At 45.9% G+C, this 19568-nt stretch overlaps 1 protein-coding gene across 1 annotated transcript in view; it reads left to right on the forward strand.

Moving 5' to 3' along the window:
* The first annotated feature begins 299 nt into the window (after window positions 1-299).
* The window catches only part of TGFB1I1 (transforming growth factor beta 1 induced transcript 1), a 109595-nt gene continuing 90326 nt past the window's right edge, over window positions 300-19568 (forward strand). The window contains exons 1-5 of the mRNA XM_056554427.1: window positions 300-376; window positions 3088-3158; window positions 3248-3506; window positions 3585-3694; window positions 9500-9563. Coding sequence (XP_056410402.1) covers window positions 3146-3158; window positions 3248-3506; window positions 3585-3694; window positions 9500-9563 — 446 coding nt within the window. The 5' untranslated portion in view covers window positions 300-376; window positions 3088-3145. The remainder of the gene's footprint in view (window positions 377-3087; window positions 3159-3247; window positions 3507-3584; window positions 3695-9499; window positions 9564-19568) is intronic.

Genomic DNA, 19568 nt, shown 5'->3' on the forward strand with positions numbered 1-19568 from the left:
TGCTGTATATATAGACACTGGTGATGTGCTGTATACATATATATATATATATATATATATATATATATAGACACCAGGTGATGTGCTGTATACATGAATATATATATATATATATATATATATATATATAAACCAGTGATGTGCTGAATACATAGACTCTGGTGATTTTCTGTATGTACTCTATTATACTATGACATGGTGGGAGTGGAGCACATGGCTGTCATGCTGACGCTCTCCTCTATGTTTATATCTCCTCCATAGAAGAGACTTCTGTTACCCATAAAAGGAGAAGAAGAGAACTGAGACCCTCCCCGTCCTCTCTCCATCCTCATTCCTGCTCTTACGCTCACATTCTCCTCCACAGTCCTGACCCCAAGTATGTCTCTTTGCTCTTATTGCAGCTGTCTAATTCTCTTTCCAACAATGCTCTTGTCTCTATGGAAGATTCTCTCTAGTCAGACTGTAAGCTGTGCTTTCCCTGGAATCTCTTCTTGTTTCTAGTCTGCAGTCTCTGAGTGACACTTACTCCCTCGTGCATTTTCTTCACCTCTTCCATGCACTCTACTCATCTTATGTACTCTCATCATCCTTTCATACTGCACTCTACCCATTTTATGTACTCTCATCATCCCTTCATACTGCACTCTACCCATCTTATGTACTCTCATTCCCTCATACTGCACTCTACCCATCTTATGTACTCTCATCATCTCCTCATACTGCACTCTACCCATCTTATGTAGTCTCATCATCTCCTCATACTGCACTCTACCCATCTTATGTACTCTCATCATCTCATACTGCACTCTACCCATCTTATGTACTCTCATTCCCTCATACTGCACTCTACTCATCCTATGTACTCTCATCATTCATTCATACTGCACTCTACATATCTTATGTACTCTCATTATTCTCTCATACTGCACTCTACCCATCTAATGTACTCTCATTATATTGCAGTTTATCCATCCTATGTACTCTCATCTTCCCCTCATACTACACTCTACTCATCTTACGTACTCTCATCATTCCCTCATACTGCACACTACCCATCTTATGTACTCTCATCATCTCTTCATACTGCACACTACCCATCTTATGTACTCTCATCATCTCTTCATACTGCACACTACCCATCTTATGTACTCTCATCATCTCTTCATACTGCACACTACCCATCTTATGTACTCTCATCATCTCCTCATACTGCACTCTACCCATCTTATGTAGTCTCATCATCTCCTCATACCGCACTCTACCCATCTTATGTACTCTCATCATCCCTTCATACTGCACACTACCCATCTTATGTACTCTCATTATCTCCTCATACCGCACTCTACCCATCTTATGTACTCTCATCATCCCTTCATACTCCACTCTACCCATCTTATGTACTCTCATCATTCCCTCATACTGCACTCTACCCATCTTATGTACTCTCATCATCTCTTCATACTGCACACTACCCATCTTATGTACTCTCATCATCCCTTCATACTCCACTCTACCCATCTTATGTACTCTCATCATTCCCTCATACTGCACACTACCCATCTTATGTACTCTCATCATCTCTTCATACTGCACACTACCCATCTTATGTACTCTCATCATCCCTTCATACTCCACTCTACCCATCTTATGTACTCTCATCATTCCCTCGTACTGCACTCTACCCATATTATGTACTCTCATCATATTGCACTCTACCAATCTTAGGCACTCTCATCATTCCCTCATACTGCACTCTACCCATCTAATGTACTCTCATCATATTGCAGTCTAGCCATCCTATGTACTCTCATCATCCCTTAATACTGCACTCAACCCATTCTAAGTACTCTCATCATCTCCTCATACTGCACACTACCCATCTTATGTACTTACATTATCCCCTCATACTGCACTCTACCCATCTTATGTACTCTCATCATCCCTTCATAATGCACTCTACCCATCTTATGTACTCTCATTATTCCCTCATACTGCACTCTATCCATCTAATGTACTCTCATCATATTGCAGTCTATCCATCCTATGTACTCTCATCTTCCCCTCATACTGCACTCTACTCATTGTATGTAGTCTCATCATTCCCTCATACTGCACTCTAGCCATCTAATGTACTCTCATCATTCCCTCATACTGCACCCTACCCATTTTATGTACTCTCATTATCTCATCATATTGCACTCTACCCATCTTATGTACTCTCATCATTCCCTCATACTGCACTCTACCCATCTTATGTACTCTCATTATATTGCAGTTTATCCATCCTATGTACTCTCATCTTCCCCTCATACTACACTCTACTCATCTTATGTACTCTCACCATTCCCTCATACTGCACACTACCCATCTTATGTACTCTCATCATCTCTTCATACTGCACACTACCCATCTTATGTACTCTCATCATCTCTTCATACTGCACACTACCCATCTTATGTATTCTCATCATCCCTTCATACTGCACTCTACCCATCTAATGTACTCTCATCATATTGCACTCTACCCATCTTATGTACTCTCATCATTCCCTCATACTGCACTCTACCCATGTAATGTACTCTCATCATCCATCTCTTTCTCACTTATACTGCGATCTTGTCATCTTAAAAAAATCTTTCTTTTCCTGTCTTCCCATAGTGACAGCTTTTCTCTCTGTTGTCCTGCACTTTCATATCGACAACATCTGTCTCTGTTGTCCTGCACTCTCTTAGTGACAGCCTCTCTGTTTGCCACTCTCCTAGTGACAGCCTCTCTCTATGTTGTCCTGAACTCTCATAGTGACAGACCTTGTCTGCACAGTCCTGCACTCTCAAAGTGACAGCCTCTTTCTCTATAGACACACCACACACTTATCTCTATGTTGTCCTGCACTCTCATAGTGACGGGCTTTGTCTCCACAGTCCTACACTCTCATAGCGACAGCCTTTCTCTCTATAGTCCTGCACTCTCATAGTAACAGCCTCTCTCTGTTGTCCTGCATTTTTATAGTGACAGCCTCTCTCTCCAGTATCCTGAACTCTATTGTGATAACTCTCTCTTGTTCACACTTTCAATTTCCATCCATAGGCTTTGGCTCTGTCAGCCATCATCATTGCTCTGTGTTTTGTAGAGGTGTTTGGAAGTGATGGAGGATCTAGGTAAGTAGTAATAAATCTGTTGTGAATATCAGTGGTCTGAGCCATGATGTCTCCTGCACAATGACCTATTAGCCCTTCGCCCCTTTCAGATGCCTTACTTGCAGACCTGCAGGTCACATCTCCACCTCGATGTCCAGTCTTGTTAACTGATTGTGATGAAAGCTCTGAGAGGTGTGAACAGCGGCCTCCACCGCCACCCTATGATCCTAAGGCGAGATGCGATAATATTGCATCCACTGTACCCGGAGTGACGTGTCCTTCATTTTCTCTGCATTTTCCTCAAAAGGCCTTGACCTTCACCAGCACTGACCTGGAGAACGACCCCACAGACAGAAGCCATCTTTACAGGTCTGCTGCTTCCTGTCCTTCAGGTCTTATGAAGAGTATTATTGTCTCTATCCTCATGGTTTTTCCTTGTCTTTCCAGCACAGTAAAAAAGTGTGGCCTCCCCTCAGTATCGGCGAGTGTAGGGGGTGGCTTGTGTGAGCTGGATCGTCTACTCAATGAGCTTAATGCTACTCAGTTTAATATTACAGGTAAGAAAAACATCTTGGTCAATAAGAGCATTCAGCAGAATTTATCTCCTCTGGGTGCTGGTAAATGTGTCTTCGATCATTATCATTATCCTAGTAGATGTGTCTTAGATGTCTCATGGTCTACCCAATAGAGCAATCATTTTCCTGGTGGATGTGTGAGATTCCTCATGATCCACCTTACTGTAGGTGGTGACAGAACAGCTAATTTCTGCTTCCTAATCATAGTTGGGTAAGGCATTTCACATCTTTGCATATATACCTGACTTATAAAGTAGGTCTACATTTGCTTTTTGCTGATTGTTTTGCCAGTTATTTTGCTTTAGTAAAATATGGACAAGGGTTTCCCCAGAGCTAAAAAAAAAAAAAAAAAGGGGAGATTTAAAACTTGTAGTAGCATCTGAGGAATAGGATTTAGGGGTAATCAACTCAAAGGACATAAAGGTAGGCAGACATTGTAATAGAGCAGCAGGAAATGCTAGCAGAATGCTTGGTGTATAGGCAGCGGTATTAGCAGTAGAGGGAGGTGCTCTTGAGTATATAGGGAGAGGTATTAGCAGTAGGGGGAAATGCTCATGGGTGTAAAGGGAGAGGTATTAGTAGTAGAGGAAAGTGCCCACGCCAATGTACAGAGCACTGGTGAGAACTCACTTTAAAACTTGCCAGAGGAACTGTAGTATGAGGAAAGGGATTTAGGGATAATCATCTCAGATGACATAAAGGTAGATAGACAATGTAATAGAGCAACAGGAAATGCTAGCTGAATGCTTGGTGTATAGGTAGGTATAGAGTGGTATTTGCAGTAGAGGGACAACAAATGAGAGAGGTAAGGCACTGTTAAGGACTTGTAGTCCCAGTGGGTGCTCGGCTCTAGGAGACTCGACTCCATGTCCCAAAATCCAGACAGCAAAAAAGAAGAATGAAGCGGCACTCCAAAGGATTCAATCCAAAAACCAGTGTTTTATTCACCCATCAGTACAAGATGCATCTTGTACTGATGGGTGAATAAAACACCAGTTTTGGATTTAATCCTTTGGAGTGCCGCTTCATTCTTCTTTTTAGCAGTAAAAGGAGGTGCTTATTGGTGTATAGGGAGTGGTATTAGCAGTGGAGGGAAGTGCTTATGGGTGTATAGGAAGAGTTATTATCAGTAGGGGGAAGGGCTCATGGGTGTATAGGGAGAGATATTAGCAGTAGAGGGAAGTGTTCATGGGTGTATAGGGAGAGTTATTAGCAGTAGAGGGAAGGGCTCATGGGTGTATAGGGAGAGGTAGTAGCAGTAGAGGGAAAGGTATTAACAGTAGGGAAAAATGCTCATGAGTGTATAGGGAGAGGTATTACCAGTAGAGGCAGGTGCTTATGGATGTATAATGAGAGGAATTAACAGTAGAAAGAAGTGCTCATGGTTGTACAGGGCGAGGTATTAGCAGTAGAGGGAAGTGCTCATGGGTATATAAAAAGAGGTCTTAGCGTAGAGCGGTAAAGAGTAATATCAGGAAGTATTACATGATTGAGAGAGTAGTGGATGCATGGAATAGCCTTTCTGTAGAAGTGGAAGCTGCAAATGAAGAAGTTTAAGCATGCATTGGATAAGCATAAGGCTATCCTTTATATAAGATAGGGACAGGCATAAGGCTATCCTTCATATAAGATAGGGATAGGCATAAGGTTATCTTTCATATAAGATAGTGATAGGCATAAGGTTATCCTTCCTATAAGAAAGGGACAGGGACTATTCAGAATACAGGAGAGACTAAATGGGAGGAATGCTGATCTGCCGATACATTTCAGGTTTCTATGAACAATGAAGCAGTTGCCCATAGTCAGAGGCATACGTAGTGCCCCTTGCGAGGTGCTGTATCGGCAGCCTTCAAACCCAACACCCCCCTCCCTTTACCATACAGTTAAATTAGGTGACTCACAATTGACATCTTTTTTGAACTGCATTGTCCTCCTTTTTTTCTGCATCCGGCTCAGACCTCCATGGCGGCTTCTTCCAGCCAAAACGTCATCTCTTCAGCATCTGCAGGACAAAAATTTTAGAATCCACATTTTTCCAGTGCCCTCCCCTCCTCTACACAATCTCCCCATCTATATGCCTCCAAACTGTAATAATCCCCTCTTGGTGTCCTGCACAGTAAAAGTGGGTAGAACAGTCTCCCATTTAGGTATATCAACCCCCACAGTATGCAGGTAAGTATGTCCCACAGCAGTTAAAGGAAGGCATATCGACAGACAGGTAAATGCATCCTTAGGTAGGTAGATCGATCCTTTCCTTCCCCTCAAGTAGGTAAATATGTTGGCAGGTAACCAGGTAGGTAGCTAGATTTGCAGGTAAGTAGGTATGTAGCTAACTGGGTAGGTAGGTATCCAGGTAGATAAATAAGTAGATATGTAACTAAGTATATAGCCATGTAGGTAGCTATGTAGGTAGTGTCAAGATCACACCCTATCAGTCCAGCCAAGACATTAGAGAGACTGTGATGGTGCAAGGGTTAAGGCCACCAGACCTCTGGGTATACACTACTAGTCCCAGCAAGTCACCAAATTAACCCTTAGATAAACGTGTTTTACCAGAGCCTCCTTCAGAAAAGGTGAGCTCATATATTTAGAGATCAAAGACCAGAGCTGATTAATTAAACATTTAATCTGATAAAAGGTATCACAGTGCTATGTATATAAAAATACAGGAACAAATGACACACAGGTACAAAAATATATAAAAGAGTTTTGCAAGACAAGTTCAGAAAACAAAGATGAAGTTCTTACAGCATGATGGTATAGCCGTCCTTTGTGAGTGAGAGTCCAGCTCTTGTCAGCTTTTGGACACAGCCTTGAACACCTGAGTCTAGCATTGTTAAGTATTATATATCTGCCTTTTTGGAGGGACTCCATCCCCCCCTCCCCTCTGATCCCACCAGGGGGCATCTCTGTTCCTGGCCCTCTTATCTGGTTGATTATATGATGGGACCAGAGTGCCCTTACATCCTGCTGCTTCAAGAGGGCCTTTGACTTCAAAGGAGATACAAACAAACAGCCAGACCCCCAATAAAATGCAATACACAAAAAGGATACACCGTCTGAATGACCCCTCACCCATGTCTTGGATAATACATCACACAGTTATAATTATAATACACGTATATGTTTCCATAATCAGGCCTTGGGCCTGACAGGTAGGTTGGTAACCAGGTAGTTAGCCATGTGGGTAGGTAGCCAGGTAGGTTCCTATGTTGGTTAGGTAGACAGGTAGGTAGGTATGCAGGATGGTAGCCAGGTAGATAGCTATGCAGGTTGGTAGCCAGGTAACTAGCAATAAAGGTTGGTAGCCAAGTAGGTAGCTATGAAGGTTAGGTAGCTATGTAGGTTGGTAACCAGGTAGGTAGCTATGAAGGTTAGGTAGCCAGGCAGGTAGCTATGTAGCCAGCCGCAGAATCCCCAACATACCAGGATGAATAAAAAAAAAAAAAAGCTTATGCTTAACTCATCATGTCCTATGCTGCAGTCTCCTTCACAGCGCAAGCTGGCTGTGTTCTTTTCCCTTCTATAGTGCATATGCCGATGAATGACATCATCAGTGCCTCCACTGTGTATGTGCACCACTGCCCATAGTAACCATATTTTAGCTTTCATTTTCAAAGGTCTTCATTAAAATATAAGCTGAAAATGGAAAGGTTGCTATGGGCAATTACCCCACTGCACAAGGTTTGGTAAATCTCCACCATTATTTATACAGACACAAATTACCATAAGAAAACCCACTGGAGTGGACACTGCCCTTCATTACCATCTTGCACTGTGTGTATCAGCACTTTGGTTTATACACTATGATCGCTGCTTAGGGTTAATGCTACCACTTTATCTGACCACAAGTCTGAATTTAACTCCACAACAGCACCTTACTGATAGAAGCAAAATTGTACTCATTCATAGTACTGGAAATTGAAGTAACAGAAAGTAGACTTCTATTGTAAACCTGTTGCATTTTTCTTTATGATGTATAGAAAGTATGGGGGTAAGTGAGTGCTCTGGCGGCAGGAGTGGCCCTTTCTTGCCCCTAGTGAGGCCTCCTCCGACCCCTGACCTCAGTGCAGTACCTAATGAATCTGACCTAATGTAAGTCATGTGTCAATTCTACCCATAGTAACCAAAACTATTCCAAATCTTGTTTTTTATTTAAAGAGTACCTGTCACTTAAAAAATGTTTGAGATGTCAAAAGTTTTCAATGGTGGGGCTCTGAATGGTCAGACCTTCGCCGATCAGGAGAAAGAGCAGGAAGAAGTCTGTGGTGCCACATGTTCCTCTCCCTGCTCTGTGTCCCATGATCGAGCCATACTCCAAAGACTTACATTATGAGTGTGTAATGATCACATGAAACAGGGCTGGGAGAGAATGCACTGAGCGCTCATCGTCCTGATCGGTGGAGGTCTGAACACTCACAACCCCGCCAATCAAAACTTTTGAAATGTTGCTAGGACATTTTAAAAGTTTTTTCAAATGACAGTGCCCATATAAAAAAGCACTCATTTGTTTATCTTTTATGGTGCTTGTGTGCCTTACATTTACCTCATTTAGTTAATATGCCAATCATGGAATTACTGCCATCTTGATTCCTATTTCCCCTCTGATATAGCTTTCCTAATGCAGCCTACACGATGCCTGATGCATCTGTCTTTTCAGAATTAGAGGCAGCAGAGTCTTATTACACTGTGCCAGCTTTAGACCTTAGTGATTCATCAGTGACACAGAACTGCTTTTCCATGAGTCTAGGTGTATTCCTATGAGATGAAGCTTCAGCCTTTTCTCCCCTCTTTGCTGTTTAACCAGGAGTCGGGGAGAGTAGTGTGCAGCTGCATCTCATAGGACATAGTAGAGAATCTGCCCATGGCAGAAAGATAAAGGCAGAGTCAGGGAAGGTGGATAACTCTGCACCTAATCAATGTATGGATTCAGCTACATCACTGGTCTCCTAGATAGAGCAAGAAGTGATCTCTAGAATTACTCTGTGCATGGTGTAACAGCACAGTGGAGGTTGGTGGCAATCTTAGGAGGTTGTGATAGGTAATCATGTAATCCTGTAATTCAGAGGAAGTCAACCACACAGAGTAGAATGTGGAGACTGGCATTCTGTCTACACAGCGGAGTGTGCACTGTACTGGGGGTCACATGATCCAGCTGCAATAATGAAAGGGCTCAGTATGTCTCGATGCAGCTGAGCCCGGATGAATAAAATTACACTGCAGGAGCTGATGAGCTGGCATTATGGGGGAGATTTATCAAAACCTGTGCTGAGGAAAAGTTGACCAGTTGCCCATAGCAACCAATCAGATCGCTTCTTTCATTTTCTAGAGGCCTTTTCAAAAATGAAGAAGCAATCTGATTGGTTCCTATGGGTGACTGGTCAACTTTTCCTCTACACCGGTTTTGATGAATCTCCTCCTACATATCCAAAAACTGCATGGCCAGAGTGTATATCTAATGTCATTTGTACAGTGTAGGTTATGAAGAAGTAGATGGCCATATTATTTTCTATAGATAAAACGAATGTATCTTACATGTGAGGCCTGAAATGTGAATGTCCTGTATGATATAAGAATAGTAGCTGTTCTCCTGTCTCCTCCATGCTCTCCTCTCCTTCCATCTCTTTTCTTTCACCTCTTAATTCTATTTTTCATGATAAATGCATCAATGTTATCCAACAAGCAGCCAGGAGATCAAGTCCTTTGTCTGTACCTCTGCCTATCGCTGACTACCAACAGATTGTTCTTATACCTCTGTTTCCTGTTTTTCTCACCTTTCTTTCCTAGATGAGATCATGTCCCAGTTTCCACCAAGAGAGAAAAGCGGAACAGAAATACCAGATGAGCGGAGGTGAGGCCTAGGAGTATGGAAGGGGGTCACACCCCGGCAGGTCATCACCCCTAGGTCACAGGAATACAAGATTATCACAAGCAGAGGGACAGACTGACAGAATTTTCAGGGGATTGATGCTGCTTTATCGCAATCATACACCGAGAACCGAATTATAAGCAGTGTCAATTCTTTATTAGAAAGTGAATTATAAAACAAATTAAAAAGGGAATAGGAGCAGACAGACTACTGAGGTGTCTGGGTACATGGGTAGAGGAGGTAGTAAAGTGCAAGAATCACATGTACGAGGGCTCAGCATAGATACCCACAAAATGTATACATACATAAATCATGGCTGTAAAAAATTATACTAACACAAAGACAATTATAAATGTAACAGTATACAGAGCAGAAGAAAAGGGAATTGCACATTAGCCCAAATGTAAACATAGGCCCGCAATAAGGAAAAGAAAAAGGTTCAGTTTATAAAGTGCTCATTAAATCATAGGAGGCATATAATACTATATATCTGGTCCCCACAGCTGCAGTAATGACATATGCGCCAGCGGGGGGTCACATAAATGCACTGGCGGGGGGTCACATAAATGCACTGGCGGGGGGTATATATTGATAATTGCGCTGGCGGGGGGTATATAATTATAAAGGCGCAGGCGGGGGTTACATTATAAAGGCGCAGGCGGGGGATACATTATAAATGCGCTGGCGGGGGTATATATTGATAATTGCGCTGGCGGGGGTATAGCATTATAAAGGCGCAGGCGGGGTTATGTTATAAATGCGCTGGCGGGGGTCACACATATATATATACTGCGGGGTATATATGTTTGCGCTGGCGGGGGGTTATATCTTTATAAATGCGCTGGGGTGGCTAGATATATAGGGCTGGTGGATGAGGATTAGGGCCGGTGGATGTTAGTGCTTGAGGATTAGTGCTGGTGGGTGTTAGTGGATGAGGATTAGGGCAGGTGGATGTTAGTGGGTGAGGATTAGTGCTGGTGGGTGTTAGTGGATGAGGATTAGGGCTGGTGGGTATTAATGGGTGAGGATTAGGTCTGATAGATGTTAGTGGGTGAGAACTAGGGCCGGTGGATGTTAGCGGATGAGGATTAGGGCTGGTGAATGTTAGTGGGTTAGGATTAGGGCGGGTAGATGTTAGTGCGTGAGGATTGGGGCTGGTGGATGTTAGTGGGTACGGATTAGGATTAGTTGGTGAGGATTTGGTCTGGTAGATGTTAGTGGGTAAAGATTAGGGCTGGTGGATGTTAGTGGGTGAGGATTAGGGCTGGTGGGTATTAATGGGTGATGATTAGGGCTGATAGATGTTAGTGGGTGAGGATTAGGGCCGGTGGATGTTAGCGGGTGAGGATTAGGGCCGGTGGATATTAGTGGGTGAGGATTAGGGCCGGTAGATGTTAGTGCGTGAGGATTGGGGCTGGTGGATGTTAGCGGGTGAGGATTAGGGCCGGTGGATATTAGTGGGTGAGGATTAGGGCCAGTAGATGTTAGTGCGTGAGGATTGGGGCTGGTGGATGTTAGTGGGTACGGATTAGGATTAGTTGGTGAGGATTTGGTCTGGTAGATGTAAGTGAGTAAATATTAGGGCTGGTGGATGTTAGTGGGTGAGGATTAGAGCTGGTGGATGTTAGTGGGTGAAGATTAGGACTGGTGGATATTATTGGGTGAAGATTAGGGCTGGTTGATGTTAGTGGGTGAGGATTAGGTCTGGTGAATGTTAGTGGGTAAAGATTAGGACTGGTGGGTGACGTTTCAGGCTGGTGGATGTTAGTGGGTGAAGATTAGCGCTGGTGGTTGTTAGTGGGTGAGAATTAGGGCTGGTGGATGTTAGAGGGTGAGGATTAGGGGCAAAAGATGTTAGTGGGTGAGGATTAGGGCTGGTAGATGTTAGCGCGTGAGGATTGGGGATGGTGGATGTTAGTGGGTAAAGATTAGGATTAGTTGGTGAGGATTTGGTCTGGTGGATGTTAGTGGGTGAGGATTAAGGCTGGTGGATGTTAGTGGGTTAGGATTAGGGACGGTAGATGTTAGTGCGTGAGGATTAGGGCTGTGGATGTTGGTAGGTACGTAGTAGGATTAGTTGGTGAGGATTTGGTCTGCTAGATGTTAGTGGGTGAAGGTTAGTGCTGGTGGATGTTAGTGGGTGAAGATTAGGACTGGTGGATTTTAGTGACTGAGGGTTAGGGTTGATGGATGTTAGTGGGTGAGGATTAGGTCTGGTGGATGTTAATAGGTAAACATTAGGACTGGTGGGTGTTAGTGGATGAAAATTCGGGCTGTGGATGTTAGTGGTGAAGATTAGGGCTGGTGGATGTTAGTGGTGAGGATTAGGGCTGGTGGATGTTAGTGGGTGAGAATTAGGGCTGGTGGATGTTAGTGGGTGAGAATTAGGGCTGGTGGATGTTAGCGGGTGAAGATTAGGGCCGACAGATGTTAATGGGGAGGATTGGGGCCGCTGGATGTTAGCAGGTGAGGATTAGGGCCGCTGGATGTTAGTGGGTGAGGATTAGAGCCAGTACATGCTGGTGGATGTTAGTGGGTACGGATTAGGATTAGTTGGTGAGGATTTGGTCTGGTGGATGTTAGTGGGTGAGGATTAGGGCCGGTAGATGTTAGTGGGTACAGATTAGGATTAGTTGGCGAGGATTTGGTCTGGTAGATGTTAGTGGGTGAGGATTAGGGCTGCTGGGTGTTAGTGGGTGAAGATTAGGGCTGGTGGATGTTAGTGGGTGAGGATTAGGGCTGGTGGATGTTAGCGGGTGAGGATTAGGGCCGATCGATGTTAATCGGTGAGGATTAGGGCCGGTAGATGTTAGTGGGTGAAGATTAGGGCTGGTGAATGTTAGTGGGTGAGAATTAGGGCCGATAGATGTTATTGGGTGAGGATTAGGGCTGGTAGATGTTAGTGGGTGAGGATTAGGGCCAGTGGATGTTAGCCGGTGAGGATCAGGGCCGGTGTATGTTAGTGGGTGAGGATTAGGGCAGGTAGATGATGGTGGGTGAGGATTAGGGCCAGTGGATGTTAGCGTGTGAGGATTAGGGTCGGTGGATGTTATTGGGTGAGGATTAGAGCTGGGAGATTTTAGTGGGTGAGGATTAGGGTCGGTGGATGTTGTTGGGTGAGGATTAGGGCCGGTAGATGTTAGTAGGTGACGATTAGGCCAGTGGATGTTAGCGGGTGACAATTAGGGCCAGTGGATGTTAGCTGGTGAGGATTAGGGCCGGAGGATGCTAGTGGGTGAGGATTAAGGCAGGTAGATGTTAGTGGGTGAGGATTAGGGCCGGTGGATGTTAGCGGGTGAGGATTAGGGCTAGAGGATGTTATTGGGTGAGAATTAAGGCAGGTAGATGTTAGTGGGTGAGGATTGGGCCAGTTGATGTTAGAGGGTGAGGATTAGAGCTGGTGGATGTTAGCGGGTGAGGATTAGGGCCGGTGGATGTTAGTGGGTGAGGATTAAGGCAGGTAGATGTTAGTGGGTGAGGATTAGGGCCGGTGGATGTTAGTGGGTGAGGATTAAGGCAGGTAGATGTTAGTGGGTGAGGATTAGGGCTGGTGGGTGTTAGTGGGTGAGGATTAGGGCTGGTGGGTATTAATGGGTGATGATTAGGGTTCACAGATGTTAGTGTGTGAGAATTAGGGCTGATGGATGTTAGTGGGTGAGGATTAGGGCTGCTGGGTGTTAGTGGGTGAAGATTAGGGCTGGTGGATGTTAGTGGGTGAGGATTAGGGCTGGTGGATGTTAGCGGGTGAGGATTAGGGCCGATAGATGTTAGTGGGTGAGGATTAGGGCCGGTAGATGTTAGTGGGTGAAGATTAGGGCTGGTGAATGTTAGTGGGTGAGAATTAGGGCCGATAGATGTTAGTGGGTGAGGATTAGGGCTGGTAGATGTTAGTGGGTGAGGATTAGGGCCAGTGAATGTTAGCCGGTGAGGATCAGGGCCGGTGTATGTTAGTGGGTGAGGATTAGGGCAGGTAGATGATTGTGGGTGAGGATTAGGGCCAGTGGATGTTAACGTGTGAGGATTAGGGTCGGTGGATGTTATTGGGTGAGGATTAGAGCTGGTAGATTTTAGTGGGTGAGGATTAGGGTCAGTGGATGTTATTGGGTGAGGATTAGGGCCGGTAGATGTTAGTGGGTGACGATTAGGCCAGTGGATGTTAGCGGGTGAGGATTAGGGCCAGTGGATGTTAGCGGGTGAGGATTAGGGCCGGAGGATGTTAGTGGGTGAGGATTAAGGCAGGTAGATGTTAGTAGGTGAGGATTAGGGCCGGTGGATGTTAGCGGGTGAGGATTAGGGCTGGTGGATGTTAGTGGGTGAGGATTAAGGCAGGTAGATGTTAGTGGGTGAGGATTAGGGCCGGTGGATGTCAGTGGGTGAGGATTAAGGCAGGTAGATGTTAGTGGGTGAGGATTAGGGCTGGTGGGTGTTAGTGGGTGAGGATTAGGGCTGGTGGGTGTTAGTGGGTGAGGATTAGGGCTGGTGGGTATTACTGGGTGAGGATTAAGGCTGATAGATGTTAGTGGGTGAGAATTAGGGCCAGTGGATGTTAGCGGATGAGGATTAGGGCCGGTGGATGTTACTGGGTGAGGATTAGGGGCAAAAGATGTTAGTGGGTGAGGATTAGGGCTGGTAGATGTTAGCGCGTGAGGATTGGGGATGGTGGATGTTAGTGGGTAAAGATTAGGATTAGTTGGTGAGGATTTGGTCTGGTGGATGTTAGAGGGTGAGGATTAAGGCTGGTGGATGTTAGTGGGTTAGGATTAGGGACGGTAGATGTTAGTGCGTGAGGATTAGGGCTGTGGATGTTGGTAGGTACGTAGTAGGATTAGTTGGTGAGGATTTGGTCTGCTAGATGTTAGTGGGTGAAGGTTAGTGCTGGTGGATGTTAGTGGGTGAAGATTAGGACTGGTGGATTTTAGTGACTGAGGGTTAGGGTTGATGGATGTTAGTGGGTGAGGATTAGGTCTGGTGGATGTTAATAGGTAAACATTAGGACTGGTGGGTGTTAGTGGGTGAAGATTCGGGCTGGTGGATGTTAGGGGTGAGGATTAGGGCTGGTGGATGTTAGTGGGTGAGAATTAGGGCTGGTGGATGTTAGTGGGTGAGAATTAGGGCTGGTGGATGTTAGCGGGTGAGGATTAGGGCCGACAGATCTTAGTGGGTGAGGATTAGGGCTGGTAGATGTTAATGGGTGAGGATTAGGGCCGCTGGATGTTAGCAGGTGAGGATTAGGGCCGCTGGATGTTAGTGGGTGAGGATTAGAGCCAGTACATGCTGGTGGATGTTAGTGGGTACGGATTAGGATTAGTTTGTGAGGATTTGGTCTGGTGGATGTTAGTGGGTGAGGATTAGGGCCGGTAGATGTTAGTGCATGAGGATTAGGGCTGGTGGATGTCAGTGGGTACAGATTAGGATTAGTTGGCAAGGATTTGGTCTGGTAGATGTTAGTGGGTGAAGATTAGGGCTGGTGGATGTTAGTGGGTGAGGATTAGGGCTGCTGGGTGTTAGTGGGTGAAGATTAGGGCTGGTGGATGTTAGTGGGTGAGGATTAGGGCTGGTGGATGTTAGCGGGTGAGAATTAGGGCCGATAGATGTTAGTGGGTGAGGATTAGGGCCGGTAGATGTTAGTGCGTGAGGATTGGGGCTGGTGGATGTTAGTGGGTACGGATTAGGATTAGTTGGTGAGGATTTGGTCTGGTAGATGTTAGTGGGTAAAGATTAGGGCTGGTGGATGTTAGTGGGTGAGAATTAGGGCTGGTGGGTATTAATGGGTGATGATTAGGGCTGATAGATGTTAGTGGGTGAGGATTAGGGCCGGTGGATGTTAGCGGGTGAGGATTAGGGACGGTGGATATTAGTGGGTGAGGATTAGGGCCGGTAGATGTTAGTGCGTGAGGATTGGGGCTGGTGGATGTTAGTGGGTACGGATTAGGATTAGTTGGTGAGGATTTGGTCTGGTAGATGTAAGTGAGTAAATATTAGGGCTGGTGGATGTTAGTGGGTTAGGATTAGAGCTGGTGGGTGTTAGTGGGTGAAGATTAGGACTGGTGGATATTATTGACTGAAGATTAGGGCTGGTTGATGTTAGTGGTTGATGATTAGGTCTGGTGGATGTTAGTGGGTAAAGATTAGGACTGGTGGGTGAAGTTTCAGGCTGGCGGATGTTAGTGGGTGAAGATTAGCGCTGGTGGTTGTTAGTGGGTGAGAATTAGGGCTGGTGGATGTTAGAGGGTGAGGATTAGGGGCGAAAGATGTTAGTGGGTGAGGATTAGGGCTGGTAGATGTTAGAGGGTGAGGATAAGGGCCCGTGGATGTTAGTGGGTGAGGATTAGGGCTGGTAGATGTTAGCGCGTGAGGAATGGGGATGGTGGATGTTAGTGGGTAAAGATTAGGATTAGTTGGTGAGGATTTGGTCTGGTGGATGTTAGTGGGTGAGGATTAAGGCTGGTGGATGTTAGTGGGTGAAGGTTAGTGCTGGTGGATGTTAGTGGGTGAAGATTAGGACTGGTGGATTTTAGTGAGTGAGGGTTAGGGTTGATGGATGTTAGTGGGTGAGGATTAGGTCTGGTGGATGTTAATAGGTAAACATTAGGACTGGTGGGTGTTAGTGGGTGAAGATTCGGGCTGGTGGATGTCAGGGGTGAGGATTAGGGCTGGTGGATGTTAGTGGGTGAGAATTAGGGCTGGTGGATGTTAGTGGGTGAGAATTAGGGCTGGTGGATGTTAGCGGGAGAGGATTAGGGCCGACAGATCTTAGTGGGTGAGGATTAGGGCTGGTAGATGTTAATGGGTGAGGATTAGGGCCGCTGGATGTTAGCAGGTGAGGATTAGGGCCGCTGGATGTTAGTGGGTGAGGATTAGAGCCAGTACATGCTGGTGGATGTTAGTGGGTACGGATTAGGATTAGTTTGTGAGGATTTGGTCTGGTGGATGTTAGTGGGTGAGGATTAGGGCCGGTAGATGTTAGTGCATGAGGATTAGGGCTGGTGGATGTCAGTGGGTACAGATTAGGATTAGTTGGCAAGGATTTGGTCTGGTAGATGTTAGTGGGTGAAGATTAGGGCTGGTGGATGTTAGTGGGTGAGGATTAGGGTTGCTGGGTGTTAGTGGGTGAAGATTAGGGCCGGTAGATGTTAGTGCGTGAGGATTAGGGCCGGTGGATGTTAGCGGGTGAGGATTAGGGCCGGTGGATATTAGTGGGTGAGGATTAGGGCCGGTAGATGTTAGTGCGTGAGGATTGGGGCTGGTGGATGTTAGTGGGTACGGATTAGGATTAGTTGGTGAGGATTTGGTCTGGTAGATGTAAATTAGTAAATATTAGGGCTGGTGGATGTTAGTGGGTTAGGATTAGAGCTGGTGGGTGTTAGTGGGTGAAGATTAGGACTGGTGGATATTATTGACTGAAGATTAGGGCTGGTTGATGTTAGTGGTTGATGATTAGGTCTGGTGGATGTTAGTGGGTAAAGATTAGGACTGGTGGGTGAAGTTTCAGGCTGGCGGATGTTAGTGGGTGAAGATTAGCGCTGGTGGTTGTTAGTGGGTGAGAATTAGGGCTGGTGGATGTTAGAGGGTGAGGATTAGGGGCGAAAGATGTTAGTGGGTGAGGATTAGGGCTGGTAGATGTTAGAGGGTGAGGATAAGGGCCCGTGGATGTTAGTGGGTGAGGATTAGGGCTGGTAGATGTTAGCGCGTGAGGAATGGGGATGGTGGATGTTAGTGGGTAAAGATTAGGATTAGTTGGTGAGGATTTGGTCTGGTGGATGTTAGTGGGTGAGGATTAAGGCTGGTGGATGTTAGTGGGTGAAGGTTAGTGCTGGTGGATGTTAGTGGGTGAAGATTAGGACTGGTGGATTTTAGTGAGTGAGGGTTAGGGTTGATGGATGTTAGTGGGTGAGGATTAGGTCTGGTGGATGTTAATAGGTAAACATTAGGACTGGTGGGTGTTAGTGGGTGAAGATTCGGACTGGTGGATGTTAGGGGTGAGGATTAGGGCTGGTGGATGTTAGTGGGTGAGAATTAGGGCTGGTGGATGTTAGTGGGTGAGAATTAGGGCTGGTGGATGTTAGCGGGAGAGGATTAGGGCCGACAGATCTTAGTGGGTGAGGATTAGGGCTGGTAGATGTTAATGGGTGAGGATTAGGGCCGCTGGATGTTAGCAGGTGAGGATTAGGGCCGCTGGATGTTAGTGGGTGAGGATTAGAGCCAGTACATGCTGGTGGATGTTAGTGGGTACGGATTAGGATTAGTTTGTGAGGATTTGGTCTGGTGGATGTTAGTGGGTGAGGATTAGGGCCGGTAGATGTTAGTGCATGAGGATTAGGGCTGGTGGATGTCAGAGGGTACAGATTAGGATTAGTTGGCAAGGATTTGGTCTGGTAGATGTTAGTGGGTGAAGATTAGGGCTGGTGGATGTTAGTGGGTGAGGATTAGGGCTGCTGGGTGTTAGTGGGTGAAGATTAGGGCTGGTGGATGTTAGTGGGTGAGGATTAGGGCTGGTGGATGTTAGCGGGTGAGAATTAGGGCCGATAGATGTTAGTGGGTGAGGATTAGGGCCGGTAGATGTTAGTGCGTGAGGATTGGGGCTGGTGGATGTTAGTGGGTACGGATTAGGATTAGTTGGTGAGGATTTGGTCTGGTAGGTGTTAGTGGGTAAAGATTAGGGCTGGTGGATGTTAGTGGGTGAGAATTAGGGCTGGTGGGTATTAATGGGTGATGATTAGGGCTGATAGATGTTAGTGGGTGAGGATTAGGGCCGGTGGATGTTAGCGGGTGAGGATTAGGGCCGGTGGATATTAGTGGGTGAGGATTAGGGCCGGTAGATGTTAGTGCGTGAGGATTGGGGCTGGTGGATGTTAGTGGGTACGGATTAGGATTAGTTGGTGAGGATTTGGTCTGGTAGATGTAAGTGAGTAAATATTAGGGCTGGTGGATGTTAGTGGGTTAGGATTAGAGCTGGTGGGTGTTAGTGGGTGAAGATTAGGACTGGTGGATATTATTGACTGAAGATTAGGGCTGGTTGATGTTAGTGGTTGATGATTAGGTCTGGTGGATGTTAGTGGGTAAAGATTAGGACTGGTGGGTGAAGTTTCAGGCTGGCGGATGTTAGTGGGTGAAGATTAGCGCTGGTGGTTGTTAGTGGGTGAGAATTAGGGCTGGTGGATGTTAGAGGGTGAGGATTAGGGGCGAAAGATGTTAGTGGGTGAGGATTAGGGCTGGTAGATGTTAGAGGGTGAGGATAAGGGCCCGTGGATGTTAGTGGGTGAGGATTAGGGCTGGTAGATGTTAGCGCGTGAGGAATGGGGATGGTGGATGTTAGTGGGTAAAGATTAGGATTAGTTGGTGAGGATTTGGTCTGGTGGATGTTAGTGGGTGAGGATTAAGGCTGGTGGATGTTAGTGGGTGAAGGTTAGTGCTGGTGGATGTTAGTGGGTGAAGATTAGGACTGGTGGATTTTAGTGAGTGAGGGTTAGGGTTGATGGATGTTAGTGGGTGAGGATTAGGTCTGGTGGATGTTAATAGGTAAACATTAGGACTGGTGGGTGTTAGTGGGTGAAGATTCGGGCTGGTGGATGTTAGGGGTGAGGATTAGGGCTGGTGGATGTTAGTGGGTGAGAATTAGGGCTGGTGGATGTTAGTGGGTGAGAATTAGGGCTGGTGGATGTTAGCGGGTGAGGATTAGGGCCGACAGATCTTAGTGGGTGAGGATTAGGGCTGGTAGATGTTAGCAGGTGAGGATTAGGGCCGCTGGATGTTAGTGGGTGAGGATTAGAGCCAGTACATGCTGGTGGATGTTAGTGGGTACGGATTAGGATTAGTTTGTGAGGATTTGGTCTGGTGGATGTTAGTGGGTGAGGATTAGGGCCGGTAGATGTTAGTGCATGAGGATTAGGGCTGGTGGATGTCAGTGGGTACAGATTAGGATTAGTTGGCAAGGATTTGGTCTGGTAGATGTTAGTGGGTGAAGATTAGGGCTGGTGGATGTTAGTG

This window comes from Hyla sarda, unplaced genomic scaffold, assembly GCF_029499605.1.
Source record: "Hyla sarda isolate aHylSar1 unplaced genomic scaffold, aHylSar1.hap1 scaffold_717, whole genome shotgun sequence".
Classification (NCBI taxonomy): Eukaryota; Metazoa; Chordata; class Amphibia; order Anura; family Hylidae; genus Hyla; species Hyla sarda.